The 18947-nt window shown below is 38.8% G+C and overlaps 1 protein-coding gene across 3 annotated transcripts in view; it reads right to left on the bottom strand.

Annotated features, from left to right (window-relative positions):
• LOC104264363 (N-acetylated-alpha-linked acidic dipeptidase 2) overlaps positions 1-18947 on the bottom strand; it is a 34207-nt gene that overhangs the window by 1638 nt on the left and 13622 nt on the right. The window contains exons 12-18 of one of the 3 annotated variants that reach the window (XM_009821401.2): positions 16456-16519; positions 13446-13513; positions 7559-7650; positions 6025-6115; positions 5098-5362; positions 1744-1825; positions 725-817 (exon numbers count right to left, since the gene is read on the bottom strand). In XM_009821401.2, the coding sequence (XP_009819703.2) occupies positions 725-817; positions 1744-1825; positions 5098-5362; positions 6025-6115; positions 7559-7650; positions 13446-13513; positions 16456-16519 (755 nt within the window). Of the gene's footprint in view, positions 1-724; positions 818-1743; positions 1826-5097; positions 5363-6020; positions 6116-7558; positions 7651-13445; positions 13514-16455; positions 16520-18947 lie in introns of all 3 variants that reach the window. The other 2 variants (XM_059825994.1, XM_059826001.1) reach the window with 2 other exon arrangements.

Raw genomic sequence — 18947 nt, 5'->3', positions numbered from 1 at the left:
CTGAGAGTGAAGTAAGATAGTCACACACCTGACACTGGAAGCTAGCTTCTTGTCAAGTGTTACTGATAAATGCACTGGTTTCTACAAAGGGTATTGTGGTGCACCAAACATTGTCTTTCTACAGGCCCATGTGCTTGAAAAGAGAAAACTTCAAGAGTAACTAGTTAATGATTTAAGCTAATAGAAGCAGCCAAAGCTGGGACAGATGGATCTCTGCAGCACAGCTCATGGACCTTTATCTATCCTGTGCTCAAAGGTCACTCTCTCCAAGCTCTCTCTTCTGGACTTCTCTCTTCACCTGACGCTAGCTACACATCTGTTCTCATCCTCTTCTTGCTTTTACTCTACCCTCGTTTCTCCTTTCTTTCCATGCAGTTAATTCTCCACTAAATCCTGACTTTGTACAGGTTTAAAAGAGTAAGTGGTAACAGAAGTAGTACTACACACTGCAAATAAAAGCCACAGAGTATGATGGCTAATAAAAACAGAGTGCCAGACCCAAGAAGAGGAATTAGGCACCACAAGACTGGTGCAGCCAAGGAGTTCTCCTTGGGGTTATAAACAAATTCCGCTACTCACTGGATTGTACCTAACCCAGAATCTGATGAGCTGGAATTCCTATATGAGGCCTATACAGCAGTTCAACTGACCAGTCAGTCAGGGTGGGGTTCACATGCAAAAATACAGCACCTTAGACAGCTGGTCAAGAAACTTGTTGCCTCACCTGTAAAACTTCCTTCCTGGTAAGCCAAGAGGATCAATGAAAGCTCTTTCTATCAACATCAGCTGATCGTTCATGATTCGCACTGCAACTGGACTGCAGAAAATGTAGACATTTCACACAATGAAGAAACATGACTTCCCAGTTACATTGAAAAACTTTTCCTCTTCTTTGGACAGAAAAAAACATGACAAAGATCGTCTACAGTTTGCAAAAAGATGAGGTTTTGCAAATGGAGATATTTAATACATGTTATATTAATGCATTAGAATTTCTGTGTTAGAAAACGCAACTACAAGATTTCATACTATGCAAAAGAGAGTGGGAGACTTTCTGAGAGTGTCAGATTCTTGCTTAGTATTAAATGGCATTGGAAACATCCCACTTAACAGAGGGGAGAGGAAGGCTGAGATGTAAGTCAAGATGAAGATATACCTAGATTTTAGTGTCCACCCATGAGTCAAGTGTCCGAACTCCTGCTCTAATCTATACAGTAACATAGTAAGGATGGGATTCAGTTGCCTAACACAACTACCTTGTACCATATGAGGTGCCTAGGAGCACCTGGCCTCCAGCCACTGCACTCAGAGGGCATGGGAGTCCCGTAGGGCCCTTAGGTTTGCACGCATCATATGGATATCTTTTAGATACTCTGAAGCATCATCCCGTCTCCTTGAGGTGTGCTGAAAGTACAAATTCTGGCATCACCTACAACACTCAAGTGTAGGTGTCTAAATACAGAGCTCAGTCCAACTTTAACTTTCACTGCTACCTGCCTTTCCATGTATTACAATAATTTTAATGACAAACTGATACTAGTAATAAGCTTTACAGCTGATACTATTCATCACAGGAAGCAGAATTCATCTTAGCAGATATTGCCTGTCTCAGAGTTCAAGGGCTCTGTTCTACACTAATCAGAGACTCCTTGTGTAGTCACTGGAAAGAAAGAACTGCCACCCTGGGTACCTAGGGCAGATATGCATATGTATAACTATATAATATTTTTTTTCCAGACTTACTCTTTCTTGTCAACTTGTTCAAGTCTCCTGTGAAATTCAGCAGCAGCCTCTGAGAAGTTCACCACAGCGGAAAAAAGAGGATCTAGAAAAGGAAGGACTTTGTGAGCAACTTCAGAGTATCTGCTGAGCCCAATATACCTTTCAGTTGTCCAGTGAAAAACCACATTTGTTTTGCGGTTATAATTGCATCAATTCTGTTGTCTTTCCATAATTCATTAGTTTCCCTAGTGCAGACTTTAAAGAGTCACACTACTAGCAGTAACAGACAAAGACCTTGTGCAACAAGGCCAACAATAAAGCGGAACACTTGATAAAGCTTTCACAAGTATACACCTTCCCTCTGCCTGGCAAGGAAAAGAATGGCTGTTTTTCTCTGCAGTTTCCTTTTTAACAAAGGGGTGCACTGCAGCATTTAGGTATAAAAAGCCTGACTTACATAAAAAATAGCAGCTCTCCCAGCAGGCTGTGGAAGGACAGCAGGATTTCCCTCTTGGAACATTATGTCCTATTCATATCATAACAGAAGAGTGTGATATGTATATTGAATAGTATTAGGTAAGACATAAAAGACACAACTGTCATGGAACACAGTGACAGACAAGGTAGATTGAAGTAGCCAAGTCCTGTGCTTGCTCCACACGTGCACTAGACTTACAGTGTAGGAGGTGTCTCTGCCATGACCCTGCATGCCATTCCACACCTCTGCTACTCAGAGCCCAGGATTTTGCCTGTTAAGCCTGACCATGTGAAGGCAGGCTGGCGGGTCAGTTGCTTTTTCCTGCTCTGTCCCTGGCAGTATGTCCAAGCCACGTGGAATAACTTAGCCAAAGAAACACCAGGCCTTTCTTTTAATGACAATACCAGCTGTGATGATTTTCCTGTGGAAAGGTCTATTTAATACAGACCTGGGAAAATTATCAATTTATACAATTCATTTTTGTGGAATAAGTAAAAGGTGGATGTTATGAGGAGAAGAACTTCTGCCCTTAGCAAAATTCAACTGAATTACAAAGAAGGAAGATTTACAACTTGTACATTTTGCCAACAAGTTTCAGAAAACTTTAGATAAACCAGTGCATCCTGTCTTTGATCACACAGGAATACGGGGCATAAGATTACATCATCTCCTAAATCCAGCCCTCTGTTGGCAATTATAGCCCTTCACTGTTTATCAATTTATCACACTATTTGAGTGTGATAGGCTTTCTGTAGATAGATTTATCACACTATTTAGTGTGATAGGCTTTCTGTTCCCAGGACTCCTACCGAAAGCTGTTCTGCAGTCTCATTTGCTCTTCTGTTTCTAGCAAACTTATTTATTCATCACCAGCCTACACTTGCTTGTTCTTGTATTAATGTTTTTGGTTAGTTTACATAATTAAAGGCACAGATTTTATGTATGCGACCTGTTTATGGACTGCAGTATAGACAGACCCCTTTCACCTTGTGAGGGTGAGAATTTACACTTGTCCACAGCCATGGCAATAGTTACAAGTTTGCCAGAGGACAGAGTTCTGCCCTGCTGACATCATGTTTATATGATGGCAACAGATTATATTTCAGAAGCAGTAGGAGGGCATTTAAGAGAAAAAAAAGAAAGGTCATCTGCAAATATGTAAGAGAATTTGTGCTCATGTTCACTAGCTAGTCAGTGCTGTCAGTGTTGGTTTTTTTAGAAAATATCACAACATTTCTTTTTTTTCCTCCCTGCAAACCTTAGCTCCTGAGAGCATATGACTACAAGTACATATTTAATGAAAAAAAGATTCCCAGCCTTCATTGCTGCAGAGGAGCAGCTGAAATGTGAAGCCAAAGGCAAATAAAACCCTTACTCTATTATTCTGAAGGACAATTACGTGATTTATTCAGGCTTAATTAACAATTTTCTGACATTCAGTGTTTTCAATAGGCAATTCTATGAAAATTCTGAGTGAAATGAATTTAAATTTTCACAGTATTGTAAAAACTACCCATACATTTTAATGCATTCTCATGTAATAGAATAAACAAAAAATAAAAATTATAGTTTTTTTCAAGAAATAATTTGAAACTGATCAGGCATCAGAAAAGAGTCCATTCAGACTAAAAAAATATGCCTTGTAAAAAACTGGTCAAAGTGACACATCTATAAAGTTATCAAGGAGAGAGTTAAGTGATACTTGGGGGGAAAAAAGCTAAAAAAAAGATTGGGTCTAGAATCTAGGAACAAAAATAGATGCATTGGTCAGAAGATAGTTTGGGCAATTCCTAATCTGAAATGAGAAAGAAACCCAAACAATGAAAATAAATTACTTAACAGAAATTTTGGTAGATATTCTACTATTGCAAAAAGAAAGTCCAGACTTGGTGTTTCCTTACAAGATATGTTGCAGTAAACACAAGAACGTATGGAAATAAATCCTTGTGTTATGCAAAATCTCAGGCCAGATGATCCATCATGCAAGGCTTCCTGTCTTGAGTGGCCTTTTTACAAAAAGGGTGATTTTTCAAATTAGTCAAGAATTTTTCACCTAAGCCATTACATGAAGTTTTAAACATAATTTTTGGTTTTCCCCAAATGAGGATTCGATTTGAGTTACTCCTAATGTTTCATAAAACCCAAAAGTGTACTGCACCTCCAAAAAGCTAGTTTATGTCTCTAAGCCATGAGTCCCTCAGATAGCAAGTGAATTAGGACTGACTCAAAATCCTCCTTGGTACAGAAACACAAGGGGTGAATGAGGCAAGAAGAAAGAAAGAAGAGAGAGGGAGAGAAAGAAAATTACTGTGGAAGCTATCCTAGCCTGGGATCCAGAGCACTCTGCTGCTTCCGACCTGTTTTATTTGCTTCATTACAATGTGTTCAGGTGCTCAGCAAATGTATGCATTTATGCAGAAGAGTTAGAGAAATGCTTCTGTTGCTTGACAGTGGTATCCAGGCACTGAGACAGATGGTAAGCATGTTTCCCAGAGTCAGATGAAGTCTTTGGCTGAGGAGGAATGGGCACCCGTGTCTCTCAAGTTCCAGGCAGTTGCCATAAACATTTAACTTGTCTTCTTTTTTAAACAAGAAAGTGAGAAGCAGGCTAATATATCTCTTTGTTCTGCATTTGATTGTGGTCAATGACTGCTCATGAGCACTGTAACAATGACCATAATTAATAATATGCATGAAAATTGTTATAACCCTCTCATCTAGACAATACTGTAATAAACCTATGTTATGTTTAGAAAAAAAAATTAGAGGCTCTTTATTATGATGGCAGAATTGAAACAGGAAAGTAAGGAATTCAGTGTCAGAGCTATAACAGATATAGTGTCCTCGCATAATTCTAATTAATGCACTTACGAAATAGTCTTGTGGCTATTACTCACCAAACGATACTTTGTAAGTTTTCAGCTGTTCTTCATGTTTCTTGGCCAATTTATAAATCCTATTGCTATATCCTTTTAAGGCTTCTCCATAATCTCTACAGTCGAATGGAATGACCTGGGAATCTGCCAGTTCATAAACCAGTTTGCCTCGTAACTGTGCAACTGTTAGCTGTTTCTTGAAGGTGGGGTCATAAAACTTTTCCACTAACTCAAAGGTCTCATACACAGTGTGATAAACAGGATAATTGCTGAATTTGTCCGCTTTCTGAAAAAGAGCAAGCAAATTTGTCAGTGCCCTGTATTCTAACTGCAGTTGAGGGATGTATTGATCACTTAACAACTATGACGCTCTGCACAGTTTCCAAATCAAAAAGCTATTTGCTACAAAACCCAATTTACTATCCTTCCATTTTTGTGTGTTCATTTTAGGAAACTAAACCAAACTGAATCCCTGGACTGTTGCACAAGATTAAGTGCACAGGCTTCCTTCTCTCTGTCTACACAGACCTCCCTTCAGTTCCATTGTACAGAGACTGCCTTCACTAAAAGTGAAAACAGTTTGGGGTTTTGGATAGCAGAAATCCTCCATCATGGCCCCTTTTTATCTTGTGTAGTTATTTCTGAACACAGTCAAGGAAGATTTGTATATTAAGGGGGGCTACTAATAGTATGGTGGAATGAAATATACACCTCCAATCAGATTCTATAAATATCTTTATGTGAACTTGACAGCCTATGGAGTATACACATCACTGTAACATGCTTTAGTCTCCAAACATTTAGGTTTCTTGCTAAATTAATAAAAGGGCACTGATATACAAACCAGACAAAAATACATTGAAGATTTTTTATTAATTATGAATAAATGCTTTTAAAAGATAACTGCTTACCACTATCAAACTTCTTCAAGCAATCTGGAAGACTTACCCTATTCTTGGTATAACGGACTCTGCCTGACGCAATTCCCAGTCGCTGAAAGTAAGCTTCAAAATCACTGCCTGATCCCAGTTTGTTTATTCTACATGTAGAAAAGACAACATCTTAGTGAGACCACTTACTTTATAGTATGGTAGTAATTTACGCAAAATGGAGATTTTTCAAAGAAAGGGAGGTCAGTTCTTCTGGATGGGACATCAGGGACACTAGTAAGATCAGAGACTAGATGAGTGGCAAGCTTAATTACCCTAACTGATTTTATTCCACCACACTAATTCAGTATCCTATATTAGCAGGAAGATCTTTTAAAGGTCGCAATCCTGCTTATGACACTGACCACATTTTTTAAAAAATGTACACATTGTGCACAAAAGCCATAAAATTGTATCAGACGTGTCTCTGCAATCTTAAAACATTAATCATCCTCTTCCAAACTAATATGAATCGGGCAGCAATATATGTAAAGACAGATGTGTTTATATACTTAGCATATTCCACAGTAGAACCGAAGCCTGATAAATAATTTCCACTGCAGAAGACACAATTAGCATTTGTTACTTACAAGTAAATATTGCCATCTGCTGGGTAGGTGTGGCAAGACAGAGGAAAATAAAATAATAACGGTAATAAAGACAGATGTAATATTCTAAGTATATTCAAATATTTATTTAAGTTTTATATTAAGTTTTGGGTTTATATGTCTAGCCTGATGCATAATTGGTGTTTCTCAGCTAAAAAAGAAAAATAACCCAGCTAAAGTTCTTCTGTTAGTATAAATTTCTGCAAGGAACTATTTGTATCAACTGAGAAAGGTCAGATCTGGCAGCTTTTCAAAAGGAAGAAATCTCAGTGAGTCTAATGAATCTGGAAACTCACCTTACCAGGGCCTGAAAGATAGGGTAATACAGGCAGAATATTTTGGTCACATCACACGAAGGGGCAGTTCTATTTCCCTTACAAGAGCAATGCCACAATCTGAATAAGATTTAGCCCTACGAGTCACAGGCTTAAAGAGTGTTTTGAAGTTTTAATACCTTCAAATATGAAGCTTTAATACCTTCAGATAAAGATTTGTAATGTATCACATTTACAACCATTGTATAAACAAAGAATAAGTATCACAAGAGCTTTTTAATTACCGCTCTAGGCAGTTTCTTTCAACTAAGCAGTTGCTTGTCCTAACAATTTTGGTATTATCTCATCTAGTAAGGTGACGAAACTATATTTTGAACTCTTTCCCCACCCTGGTCTTTTTTGATTGCTTTCCAAATTGTTTTTCTACTAATAAAAGGCCTTTGAAAAGTGTGAGGTTTCATTTTACAGTAGGCATAGATGTCACCATCATTAGAAAAAAGTCATAAAATTTTATTGTATTTTACTTTAAAAGATACTGCTAGAGAGTCACCTTGTACTAAAAGATTTTGTAGTGCTGTCATCAATAGCACATCTGGAAAAATTCTGGAGAGTAGCCATGCTGTGATATGATGAAAATATTGGGAAAGAAAAAAAGAGATTAACAGCTTACCTGGGATAGCTATTATTTTCAGTTGCAGGATCTTTCTCAAGCCAACTCTCATAAAGAGACTTATTTTCATAACCCTCATCAGGGCTTAAAATCTGGAGAGGAAAAAATTATAATCTCATTGGAAGTACCTCTAACAATTCAGTATAAAGATGACCTTTACAGCTATCTGCATCATTGTTAATCAACAGCATTGGTGCACGTAGGGAAGTATACCTGCATTATTTACATTTGTTACATACATTTATGGATCCCAGCCACGAAGAGAATCTCACAGGCACTTGGAACCAACCACAGACAGTGGGGAAGAGTAGGTTAAAAGCTCAAGGACACTAGCTGGAGCTCATCCATTTCTAGGGGAAGTGGATCCTGCAGATTTATAGGACTTCTTACCACCCTATTATTGCACTGTATATGTACACACACAACAGTTTATACAGCACTAGGGAGCTCTTCCAGCAGCCAGGATGCCCTAGCTGCTTTCCTTTCAGCAGGCAAGGGGGATGACAACCCTAATCCTGTGGAGGATTGCCCCACTCAACAGGCTAAGCCTGAAATTTGACTGCTTTTTGCTATAGGAAGGAAGGGTACAAAAGAATTGTGCTAGAAGAAAGGGTCAAACCCAGTCATTAACTATGTTACATGAGTGCCAAGGGGACTCAACCAAGACTGGAGCACCAGAATCAGTACGGTTGGAAAAGACCTGTAAGATCATCGAGTCCAACGTGGGGGGGGGGGGAAAAAAAAAAAAAAAAAAAAAAAAAAAAAAAAAAAAAAAAAACCACACAACACAACCACAAAACCCACGCCACACAACAACAATAACAAGCCACAACCCACCCAACACCACACAGCACCATGTCCATCAAGCTACATCCCACAATGCCACATCCACACGCTCCTTGAATACCTCCAGGGAGGGTGACTCTACCACCTCCCTGGGCAGCCTATTCCAGTGTTTCACCACTCTCTCAGTGAAGAACTTTTTCCTAATGTCTAGCCTGAACCTCCCCTGGCGCAACTTGAGGCCATTTCCTCTAGTCCTGTCACTAGTCACTTGGGAGAAGAGACCAACACCCACCTCTCTGCAACCCCCTTTCAGGTAGTTGTAGAGAGCGATAAGGTCTCCCCTCAGCCTCCTCTTCTCCAGGCTAAACAACCCCAGCTCGCTCAGCCGCTCCTCATAAGACTTGTGTTCCAGACCCCTCACCAGCTTCGTCGCCCTTCTCTGGACACGCTCCAGCACCTCCATGTCCTTCTTGTAGTGAGGGGCCCAAAACTGAACACAGTATTCGAGGTGCGGCCTCACCAGAGCCGAGTACAGAGGCATGATCACCTCCCTGCTCCTGCTGGCCACACCATTTCTGATGCAAGCCAGGATGCCGTTGGCCTTCTTGGCCACCTGGGCACACTGCTGGCTCATATTCAGCCGGGTGTCGATCAACACCCCCAGGTCCTTTTCTGCAGGGGAACTTTCCAGCCACTCATCCCCAAGCCTGTAGCGTTGCCTGGGGTTGTTGTGGCCGAAGTGTAGAACCCGGCACTTGGCCTTATTGAACTTCATCTGGTTGGCCTCAGCCCATCGATCCAGCCTGTCCAGATCCCTCTGCAGAGCCTTCCTACCCTCAAGCAGATCAACACTCCCTCCCAACTTGGTGTCATCTGCAAACTTGCTGAGGGAGCACTCTATCCCCTCATCCAGATCATCAATGAAGATATTAAACAAGACCGGTCCCAAAACCGAGCCCTGGGGGACTCCGCTTGTGACCGGCCGCCAGCTGGATTTCACCCCATTCACCACAACCCTCTGGGCTCGGCCATCCAGCCAGTTGCACCGTCGTGCAAGATGCTGTACGTACAAATGTAGGTCCCACCCTTACCTTAAAAAAAATCAAAAAGCTATGTAACCAGGATGGAAAGGGTAAGTATTAGCACAGCTATCATACAGCCAGGAAAACTATGAAAAAGTATAAAATTAGTTGACCAAAGCTCTTAGAAAATCTGTGGCAGAGGTAAAAATAAATCAAGACCCTGGCCCTGGTCTCCACCTACACTTAAACAATCTTTAATCGACATGGTCCTTTAAATACAAGATTGGTTATGATGTGCAGAGGATTGGGAATTTTTTTTTTCCCAGAATACAGAGCAAAAATGTTCATGGCTAGATACATGGTCCCGCAGTGTTGTCGAGACTTAAATTCTGCATTGAAAAATATACAGACTCCAAATCGAAACGCTAAGGAGTTCTGACCTCTGAGATTATGTCAGCAGCTAGCAGCAAAATAACAACTTTGTGAAGTAACTGCTTGGCTGCTGTCATTTTCAGGGCACTTTGTTCAAGTTCTACAGCTAAATTGAAAATGGCACATTAATAAGAGCAAGCTGAACTCTGACATATGGGAGTAAAAGTACTCCATGCTCTGGCAGAGATGTTATTCTGACAGCTCTGGTTATGTAAAACCCATTGGCCAGCTTTTTCGTACAACACTGAGAGCCTAGTAAATCAGACTATTTGCCCTGACTTAGATCCAAATCTGGAATCAGCATAAGCTTACTGCTACCTCAAGGGAAGATGCAGAGTTCTTTAAGTATAAATACAAAGTAAGAAGTGATGATCAGAACAGGGGAACTGGAGTTGAACTATTGCAGATGCTGGCTGGTGGTGTCCAATTGTCAAAAGCCTAGCAGTAGAGCAGGGTCAAAAAAGGCTTTCAGCAGCTAAATGTCCCATCTGTATGCTGAGGACCACACTTAAATGCAGAACTCCTTGAAAGATGACACTTCATGTGTACACTACATTTTTTTGGTGAGAAGCAGCTCACTAAAAAACAAGAAGAGCAAAGAGATCTTGGGATGTTGGATAGTTCGATGTTGGAGCCTTTAATATGAACAGAAATAACTTTCTTTTGGATGTGCATAATCACCCACATCTCCACTAATGTTGTTTCACATACTAGGCTTCCTGAATGAAATCCAATCCCATGTAAAAGCCTAACGCAAAGCATAGGGAACACTTCGGTCCCATTTATGCTGTTTCCAAGAATTAACTAGGACTCCTGAGGTGCACAGGACTTCTCAGTATTCCTATTCAGGAAATTAGCAACCAGGATATACAAAGACTTAATGGGTTGAGGCTTTGATGTGTACATCTAGCTTCCCAATGTCATCCAAACGCAATGCATTGCAGCTGAAATAGCAAAATTAAGAATATAATCACTCTGCCTTAGTCCTTCTAGCCCTTACAGAAATCTTTTTTTTTTTTTCTCCCAGGTAAGTGAAAAAGACACAACTGATTAGCAAAAGCACAGACTGTAGTCTTTGGTTATCTTTACAAAAGGCTACCTAAATGCAAGTGAAGAAAAAAAGAATAAAGAAAATTAATCAGATCCCTCTGCAAAACAGAGCTTCCCTGTTCTAGCTGTTGCTTTAGTTTCTCTCCCTCTTCTGGTAATCCAATTCACTGGAATTTTTAGAGACCTGGAGAATAAAGATGTTTGAATCCTTAAATAAATTTTATTCTGTGATGTTAAAAGCAGTGAGTCAAGTGAAAGATGTGCCACATTTCTACAGGGTCTATTAGTCATCTGTATACGTGTTCCTATGCCAACAAAAATGGTGTCCTAGTTAGAAGTGGTCCTTCAGCAAATGCCCTTTGGTATCCCTGACTTCTCTCCAAGGGTCCATCAAAACATCTTTTTCTTTGGGAAAATTCCAACAACCTCTATGAATGATCTTACAGAAAAGTTCAAAAGAGTGTTAAGTGTTCTACAGAAAGGTTTCACAGCCTGTGATTTACAGATCACTGAAGGTCACTGGTGGCACATCAACAGTGGCAAATTAAAGATGGTTTGGAAATGAAAACTACAATGTAGAATCACTGTGAAAATTGAACCATGATTTTATTTTTCAAAAAGATGAGAGGCAGTCCCAGGTTTAGCAGTAAAAAAAGAGGAAAACACTCCGCTAGAGAAATGTGGCAAGGAGTGACTCAAATTTATTTAGCAAGATAGTGAAAAAAAAAGAGTGAAAAGAAAAAAAGGATTGCAGATGAGATTCTTTGGACAGAGACAATACGATAAAAAAACTGGGGAAAGTCCTCCTCGACTATGTACAGAAAGCAGAGAACAGCAGAGAATCAGAATGTTGTTGCAGAATTCTGCTCTGTGGAACAAGACAAAAGTAAAAGTAGTTGTGGTTTTGTCTGTAACAAGCTAACAAGAAAAAAACCAGTGGCTTTAAGGAGCTCGGAGAATTGTCAGACTTTTCACTGAGAAGTCTCTACCATAAAATAATCCCCTTTACAAATGAAGCTATGAAGAATATGGATGGATATAATATACTTCTAGGAGCTTTTTAGCAAGGAAACAGCATGGAATTATGGAATAGTTGTCACACTTTCTATTGTTTACATTATGCTTCTACTGTTAAAAAGATTAAATAACACTGAATAGGAAAATTTAAAAAAAAGCCAGTCTCAAGTACTTCACATGGTACTTTAATGGAAGTTTTCTACTCAAACCCAGCAATAGTTGGAAAAGTTGACTTAAGATCAAGAGTGAGGTACTATTTTTAGCCCAGAGCATTTTTTCACTTTGTTTATCTTTTGCAGAACGACGTATCCCTGGTAAGTGGCTTCCTGCAGACAGAAAGTAAATTATTTTATCCAGGGCCCTGCAGCACTAGGGACATCATAGAAATTTTTATAGGCGAAACAGAACGCCCTTCAGTGTGCAAAGTGTCACAGCTAACGTTTGAACAAGCACAGCTTCTTCCCCCGCAAGGAAGAAAGGGTAAGATAGAAAGAGCTGGTAAGAAAATAAAATGTAGAGAAGAAAAGAAAAACATGGGAATAGCATAGATAAACCGCCCCAGATTCAATCCGTGGCATTTCCAGTGTTAAAAGAAAGTGTACTGCATTTGAAAATAACTCAGGATGAATGCATGTAATGGGATGGGAGACTAACAGCTGGAGTCATCCTATCTAGTACAGTTACAGTGCAGATTTTTACACTGGTCCAAGTCACTTGGGCTCCCTTAACATCAGGGGGAAAAAGTAGTTTGAGAGTTCTGTATGTACAAGAGTGGACAACCACATTTGGTCAAATGAATCTCATCCTAAAGGTACCCATTTCTACCCACTGTCTTTAAAGGGAGCCTATGTTGCTTAAGTCAGACAGAGATGTCTTCTGTTAATTGAGATGAATCCAGATCTGAGGAGAGTGACAATGGCTCATGCTAGGCGCCCAATCTGGTTAACTCCTCATATGGCCAATGAAGTTTCATGTTTTAGTGGACCACAATCTTTCAGCCTTATGATAATTCATCCTGAGAGATGAAAGCAAAGGAGACATGATTAGATCACTTGTAATCATGCAAATCCATACATCTAGCCTGTTACAAAACCTTCCCAATCCTTCGGTAACTATCACAGTATTTCAGGGGTTCAGTGAGATATGAAGGAGATTCAGGGGGAACAGACAGAGAGAAAATGGTAGATAGTCAATGTGAAAATGGATAGATTCTCTTTTGCACATGAAATGGAAATTTAAAATGCAATTTATTTCCTCAAATGCATGTCACTTTAGAGAATTGATCTTGCTCAAGTGTTTTATTATCTTGTTTTTATTATTATTAATTTTACTATATATTACAAATAATATTCCACTTATGTCAGTGACACATTTCAACCTTTCTAAGAATACTGAGGAACTGTGAGTCTGGACTGTGTACCACTGAAGGGATGTTTTGCTATTGATTTTGGTGGGATCAAGTTTCTTCCAGCACCGTGATAAGATAAATCCAATATTAGTCAATAATCCAATTTTATCAAATAAACTTGCAATTTTACATTCTTAGAAAGTCATAAATAATAGACACTCTGATTCTGTACCTCCTTTGTCAGATTATACACCAGTTTGTAGAGAAGAGGGGTGCAGTCAACTCTTAATGTGTAGTTGCCTGAAAATGAAACAAAGACATGGAAATTTTCCCTTCACGTACCAGTGGCATTATCTTCTTAATGGATTAAACCCTGCAGTCCTTTCTTAGACAAACCTCTTGACTCCAAGGCAAGAATTTAGATCTTGCCTCAGAATATATACAGAAAGAGACTACTTGGTCACATGGTATAAGTTACTGCAACTACACAATAATGATGCAGTACTTATAGTACATACACAGTAATCTACTTAAGCCTTCCCATAGTTGTCAAATATGCCCAACTATCCCTCATTAGCTACAAGCCCTTGTCACTCACACTCCCCCCGAAGCTTGTGTTAAACAGAAGGCAACGGTGACATCCTACTTTTTGTAGTATGTTAAAAACAAAGTGCATTCATGAACTGTGCAGGAGGAAAGACATATTCCCTGCAAGGTGTTTTAAGAAGTCTTTCAATGCAGCTGCTTCTTCTCTTATCATAAAGAGTACTTTTTCAATGTTTTTGCAGACTGTATCTGAAAGACAGGTCATCTTCTGAGTAAAAGACTTGCAAGACATTTGGCATTTTGTATTTCAGAACTAAGTCTCACCCAAGTAAGAGGCAACAAAGATGCAGAGTAATGTTTTCATCTACTGCCTCCTAAACCTCCCCTTTTACCACCACGCTGTGGCTTCTACATTTTACACCTATGAGGTTTGCACATCGCCTGTGGGCTAAGTTGAGTTAGGGAAGTATCTCATACTGAAGTTGTCGGTTACAGCAGCAAAAGCCCCATCAAAAAGAAACTATCGCCACTTTTGAGGCAGGCAGGAGTGTAAAGCAGTCTTCTCAATAGATTACAGCCACCGGACAGCAGCTGGGCAAACACCTCTGCCCTCAAATATGGACAACAACAAAGAGGGGAAGAGGGGCAAGAAGGCTTTGATACAATAAAACCTAAGTTCTCAGATAACACAGTTATTAGGTTTTGACATGGCTTTAGACCTTTGGGTCATCCTTTGCACAGTGTCTACTCACAAGAGGACTAGACTGACAATTACAGAAAACCCCATGATGATGAAAAAATATTAGATAATGTTAATAAAGTTTCCAAGGAGAGTCTATATTTGAGAACTGGAAATTAAAGTCACAAAAATGCTCAGAAGGAGGACCCACTATTCTTCTTTTCATTGCTGAAGGACACTGAATAGAAACAATTTGCTGTCCAAAACGTGGCATAAGAAGTGCTGTGGAGAATGTACGATGATAAACAAAATAGTCAGCAGAGTACATGGATGCTATGGCCGTACAGAGGACTTTAATGCTCAGTCAGGTGAAAGATGTCCAAGATGCTTGAAACAGTACACCGAATATGGTGTTCTTTTCCTTATTACATATCTCTTTTCCAGTGGATTTACTTTCACATTTTCTTTAATGCATAAAGCAAGAGACGTGTTTGAATAATCAGGATTTAGAAGAAAATTGTTAAGGCAGCAGCATGTTGGCTGCTAACCAACTAAAAAATATGTGTTACAATCCATGCTGAGAATATGAAGCGGTTGTAAAGCTATTATTTCATTCATGAGATCTTCTAGGCGTGAAATTCTGCTCTACTTTTTACACAGCATGTAGGCTGCATAATTGAAGGAACAGATCTAATCCTCCCTATCCCCCAACTCCAATTGAGCATTTAGAACCTGGATTTCACTTTTCTTTCTTTCCAATTCTTTTGTGACAGACAAAATTTTCAGCTGACAGGAATAAAAAGAGTTCTTAAATATGCCTGTTGATATCCATTTTATTCACACACAGTAAGCCCAAATAAGTTGGGTTTAACATGGGAAGAGCAATGCCCTAAATAACTGAGGTTATGATGCAGGACAACTTTACAAGACTGACTATTATTTCAGCACAGACAAGAGTAAATGAAGTCCTCCTGTAATAAAGCTCAGTATAATTTAAGAAGGATTTTGTGATTTAGGTCGTAGTGTTGGGCCCAAAATTCAAAGTCCAGTTTCTAAGCAACATTCCTGTATGACAGATTCTTCTCATAGTTTGAAGGCCATAGTAAATTGGATAATGGTGGATCGGGTTTTTTTGTGAAATACTCTTCAGTGCTTATTTTTCTAGAAGAGCCCTGCCATAACACATATGTAACTCCCTGCATATTCTCCCTGCTCATAGCAATGAACAAAGGTGACCACACTGGCCTAAAGCATGAAAATGGGTCCCACCCCCACAAAATGTAAGCCTAAGGTCTCGACACAAATTGTCTTAAAATCCTAATAAATTACATAACCTAATAGGTAACCTAATAGGACCTCAGTGTGTGTCTGTGTGCGTGTAGGGAGGAGTAATGATGCGAAAACCTGGAGAACTGGAAACAATTACAGCTCAAACTCTGTCTTACTCTGACAGAGACCCCATGAAGTTTTTGAATACGTTACATTTAATTTTAAAGAACTTGATGACTAAGTTATTTCTGACTCAGGTTAGATAACCACATCTTGTAAGTCCAGGATATAAGAAAACCTGGTCCACTTGTCCCATTTTTGGACATTAGCACAGAGAAAGCCCCAAAATATTATAATTCCACAGAGAAAGGACCTGGAGCTGCAAGCAGAACAAGGAGCAGTCTGTCATATATTAAAACTGTAATTGTAAATTAAAGTTAATGCAGTTAAGAGAGAGTTTAACATTCACACTGCTCAGTTCATTAGCACAGAATACTAAACTCCTCCAGAGAACACATTCTGGACTCCAGACACATGCAGCTCATGGATGGCGCTATTTGCAACAAGAAAGCAATGTGAGAATTTAAATTGTTTTCTCTCTCCACTTAATTCTGTATTTGCTACACTTATTCTGAACATCCCATTATCTATGTTATGCTTGCCAGTTCTGGATGCAATACATAATACCCAGTTAACTATTAAAACTGACATCTGTGAAGTAAAGTGAATTTAAAAATAAAAGACACACCTTCTATAGAAGAATCTGTGTTGATGTAAGCAACTGCCCGCTCCTGGAGGACTCTGGCATTTTCCTGGTGTTGTAGAAGTGTAATTATTACTTTCAGTTAGTGACATTTAGACAAGAGCATGTTAAGTGCACTGTTTTTTTCAGCATTACCTTTAAGAACCCAGTCAGGATAAGTAGCACTATGTACCTTACTAATTATATTAATGTTTGAGGATGGGTCAATGATCTGGGCATATGAAATTCACTCCTGCTTTCTGGGACTTAATTTGTTGTGGAAAGCATTCACAAAATGTAGGTGCTGCCTGATGCATCACACAGGAGCAAGATGGAACAGGAAAATTACTGAACAGCATTGTAACAGGGTAAATTAAGGTTATACACGTGTTTTAATTCTGCACTTGCAGTGCTTTTTGAACATGCAACATGTGACAGTGAGGTCAGCCAGCATTCCTTCATGCTTTTAATCCCTAGTTATTCACGGGAGCTCCCAGCACTGAACTCAGTTTTAACACTGATAAACCAACTATTGCTGTCATTTCTATACTCTTCCATTTCAAAAAGGGATAAGTCAAAGCACTGACATTTCCTATTAGAATGCATTTGACTGACTGTTTTGAGTCAACCAAGCATTGCTTTCATGCTAAATATATACGCACACTTGTTTAATTTTTTGCAAACTGTTAATTATGTTTGAAATTGATATTCTAATCAGTAAGTGGTATTTTACTAAGTCTTGGCTTTGTGATAGATATTCTAATTAGCTTAGTAATTGTTACTTGATTCATTCAATTTATAACCCAACTAATCATTTGTAAGTCATGTGAACTAAAAATTGACTTGGTAATTGATAACTTCATAATGAAATTAATATGTTTAAAACAAACAGTAGAGGAGATTCTGCAAAAGAATTTGAAGGGAGGGAGCAAGCCTGTATATGCATACACGAGGCCTTGCATATATGCAAAAGCATATTTGCAAGATAAAGAAATTCCTTCATCTATGAGTAATGGAGATTGTCTATGTAACAAAAGGATGTTGCCACAGTTGTACAGTCTTTTTGTTACACAGAAGACGGGGAATATCATGGGTTAATTTTCCTCAAGATTTAGTAGATGACAGATCTGGCAGCTGCAGAAAACATGAGTGTAAGCTGTGAGGAATGTCTCTAGAGAAACTGAATCTAATTTAGGTGTCAAAGAGGAGGAACGCACACCACCAAGATAAAGCAAGGAAACAATAATATAAAAACATTGAGGTTCAAATATGAATTGCACTCATGGTTTTCTAAACTAGTACAGCTGCTGTTTCATGAAATAATGGATGATAGATTACTAGATATTAAATTATTAAACAAAAAACATTACAGAACAGCAGTAGCAATATGTGAACAAATCAAACATAAAAAGAACTGCTAATTTATTCATCACTTGCTCAAGAGAAATTGATCTTTTAAGTATCATTGTTTCATATTCCTCATAGTTAAAACAATGGTGTGTTTTTCCTTGACAGCATCTAAATATGTGCACAGACACATAGACAAAGAGATCACAACTGAAGTTTTATATACAGTATACTTTTGCTACCAGTGGAGTTCAGGTGGGATGAAACTTTAATGCCAACTCTTTAAAATCGCTCAGTAAATGACTTCTTTAAAGATAATTTAAATTATGCTTTCTGCATCTCATGTCCCGTAAACCAACAGTAAGATGCAGAGAGTATATTGCAGCTGGAAGCCAAATGGTTTATGGGAAAAAAAACTACTGCAAATCCAAAAGAATAGAAATCTCAGCTTTGTTAACAGAACACTGATGAAAACCCTTTGGTGTTTGGGAGCATATTTCTGCTTTTGTTCCCTCTTCTGACACGTGTCATTTTGCTATGTGATTTTGTAGTTTACTGAAATACATGCCAATAAACTAAGACAAAAAGATTAAGATATTTTATTTTCTAGATATATATTTTATAGATTTTGAAAGCTCTATCCACATATCTAAATATAACCTTGTAAATTAAATTCTAACAGAAGAACAACACATTTCTGTTAAACCATTCAGTACTAATAAATTGACATATTTTGGCAGAAATGTGTTTCATCAGACAATGTTCTGCCTGCTCTATTTCTAATTTGGGTTTTACAGACAAAGCAATGAAAACTCTTGTAAGACCTATATTTCTTACCAGGGCTGAACAAATCCACTTACAGGGTTAAGAACCGAACATGCCCAACAGGGAAAGGAAGAGAAAAACATTCAGAACCTCACTTCTGAACTTCCCAATGTCCTTCTTTCAGACAGGAATACAGTCAGGGATCCCATTAGAGAATTAATCAATTGTCCTGCCCCTGAAATTATATAATACTGGAAGTTTCACAGGAATTTGGAACTATTGACTCACAGATCACCTACACTTTTGTTTGCCCAGGAGGATTAATTTCCTCACAAAGGGCTTCATGTGCTTATGGATCACGGGTACATGATCTGGACTTTAGTTTA

The sequence above is a fragment of the Gavia stellata genome, chromosome 1, assembly GCF_030936135.1.
Source record: "Gavia stellata isolate bGavSte3 chromosome 1, bGavSte3.hap2, whole genome shotgun sequence".
NCBI classification, from domain to species: domain Eukaryota; kingdom Metazoa; phylum Chordata; class Aves; order Gaviiformes; family Gaviidae; genus Gavia; species Gavia stellata.
Note: the sequence above shows the minus strand (reverse complement) of the source record. Positions and strands in the feature narration are given on the sequence as shown.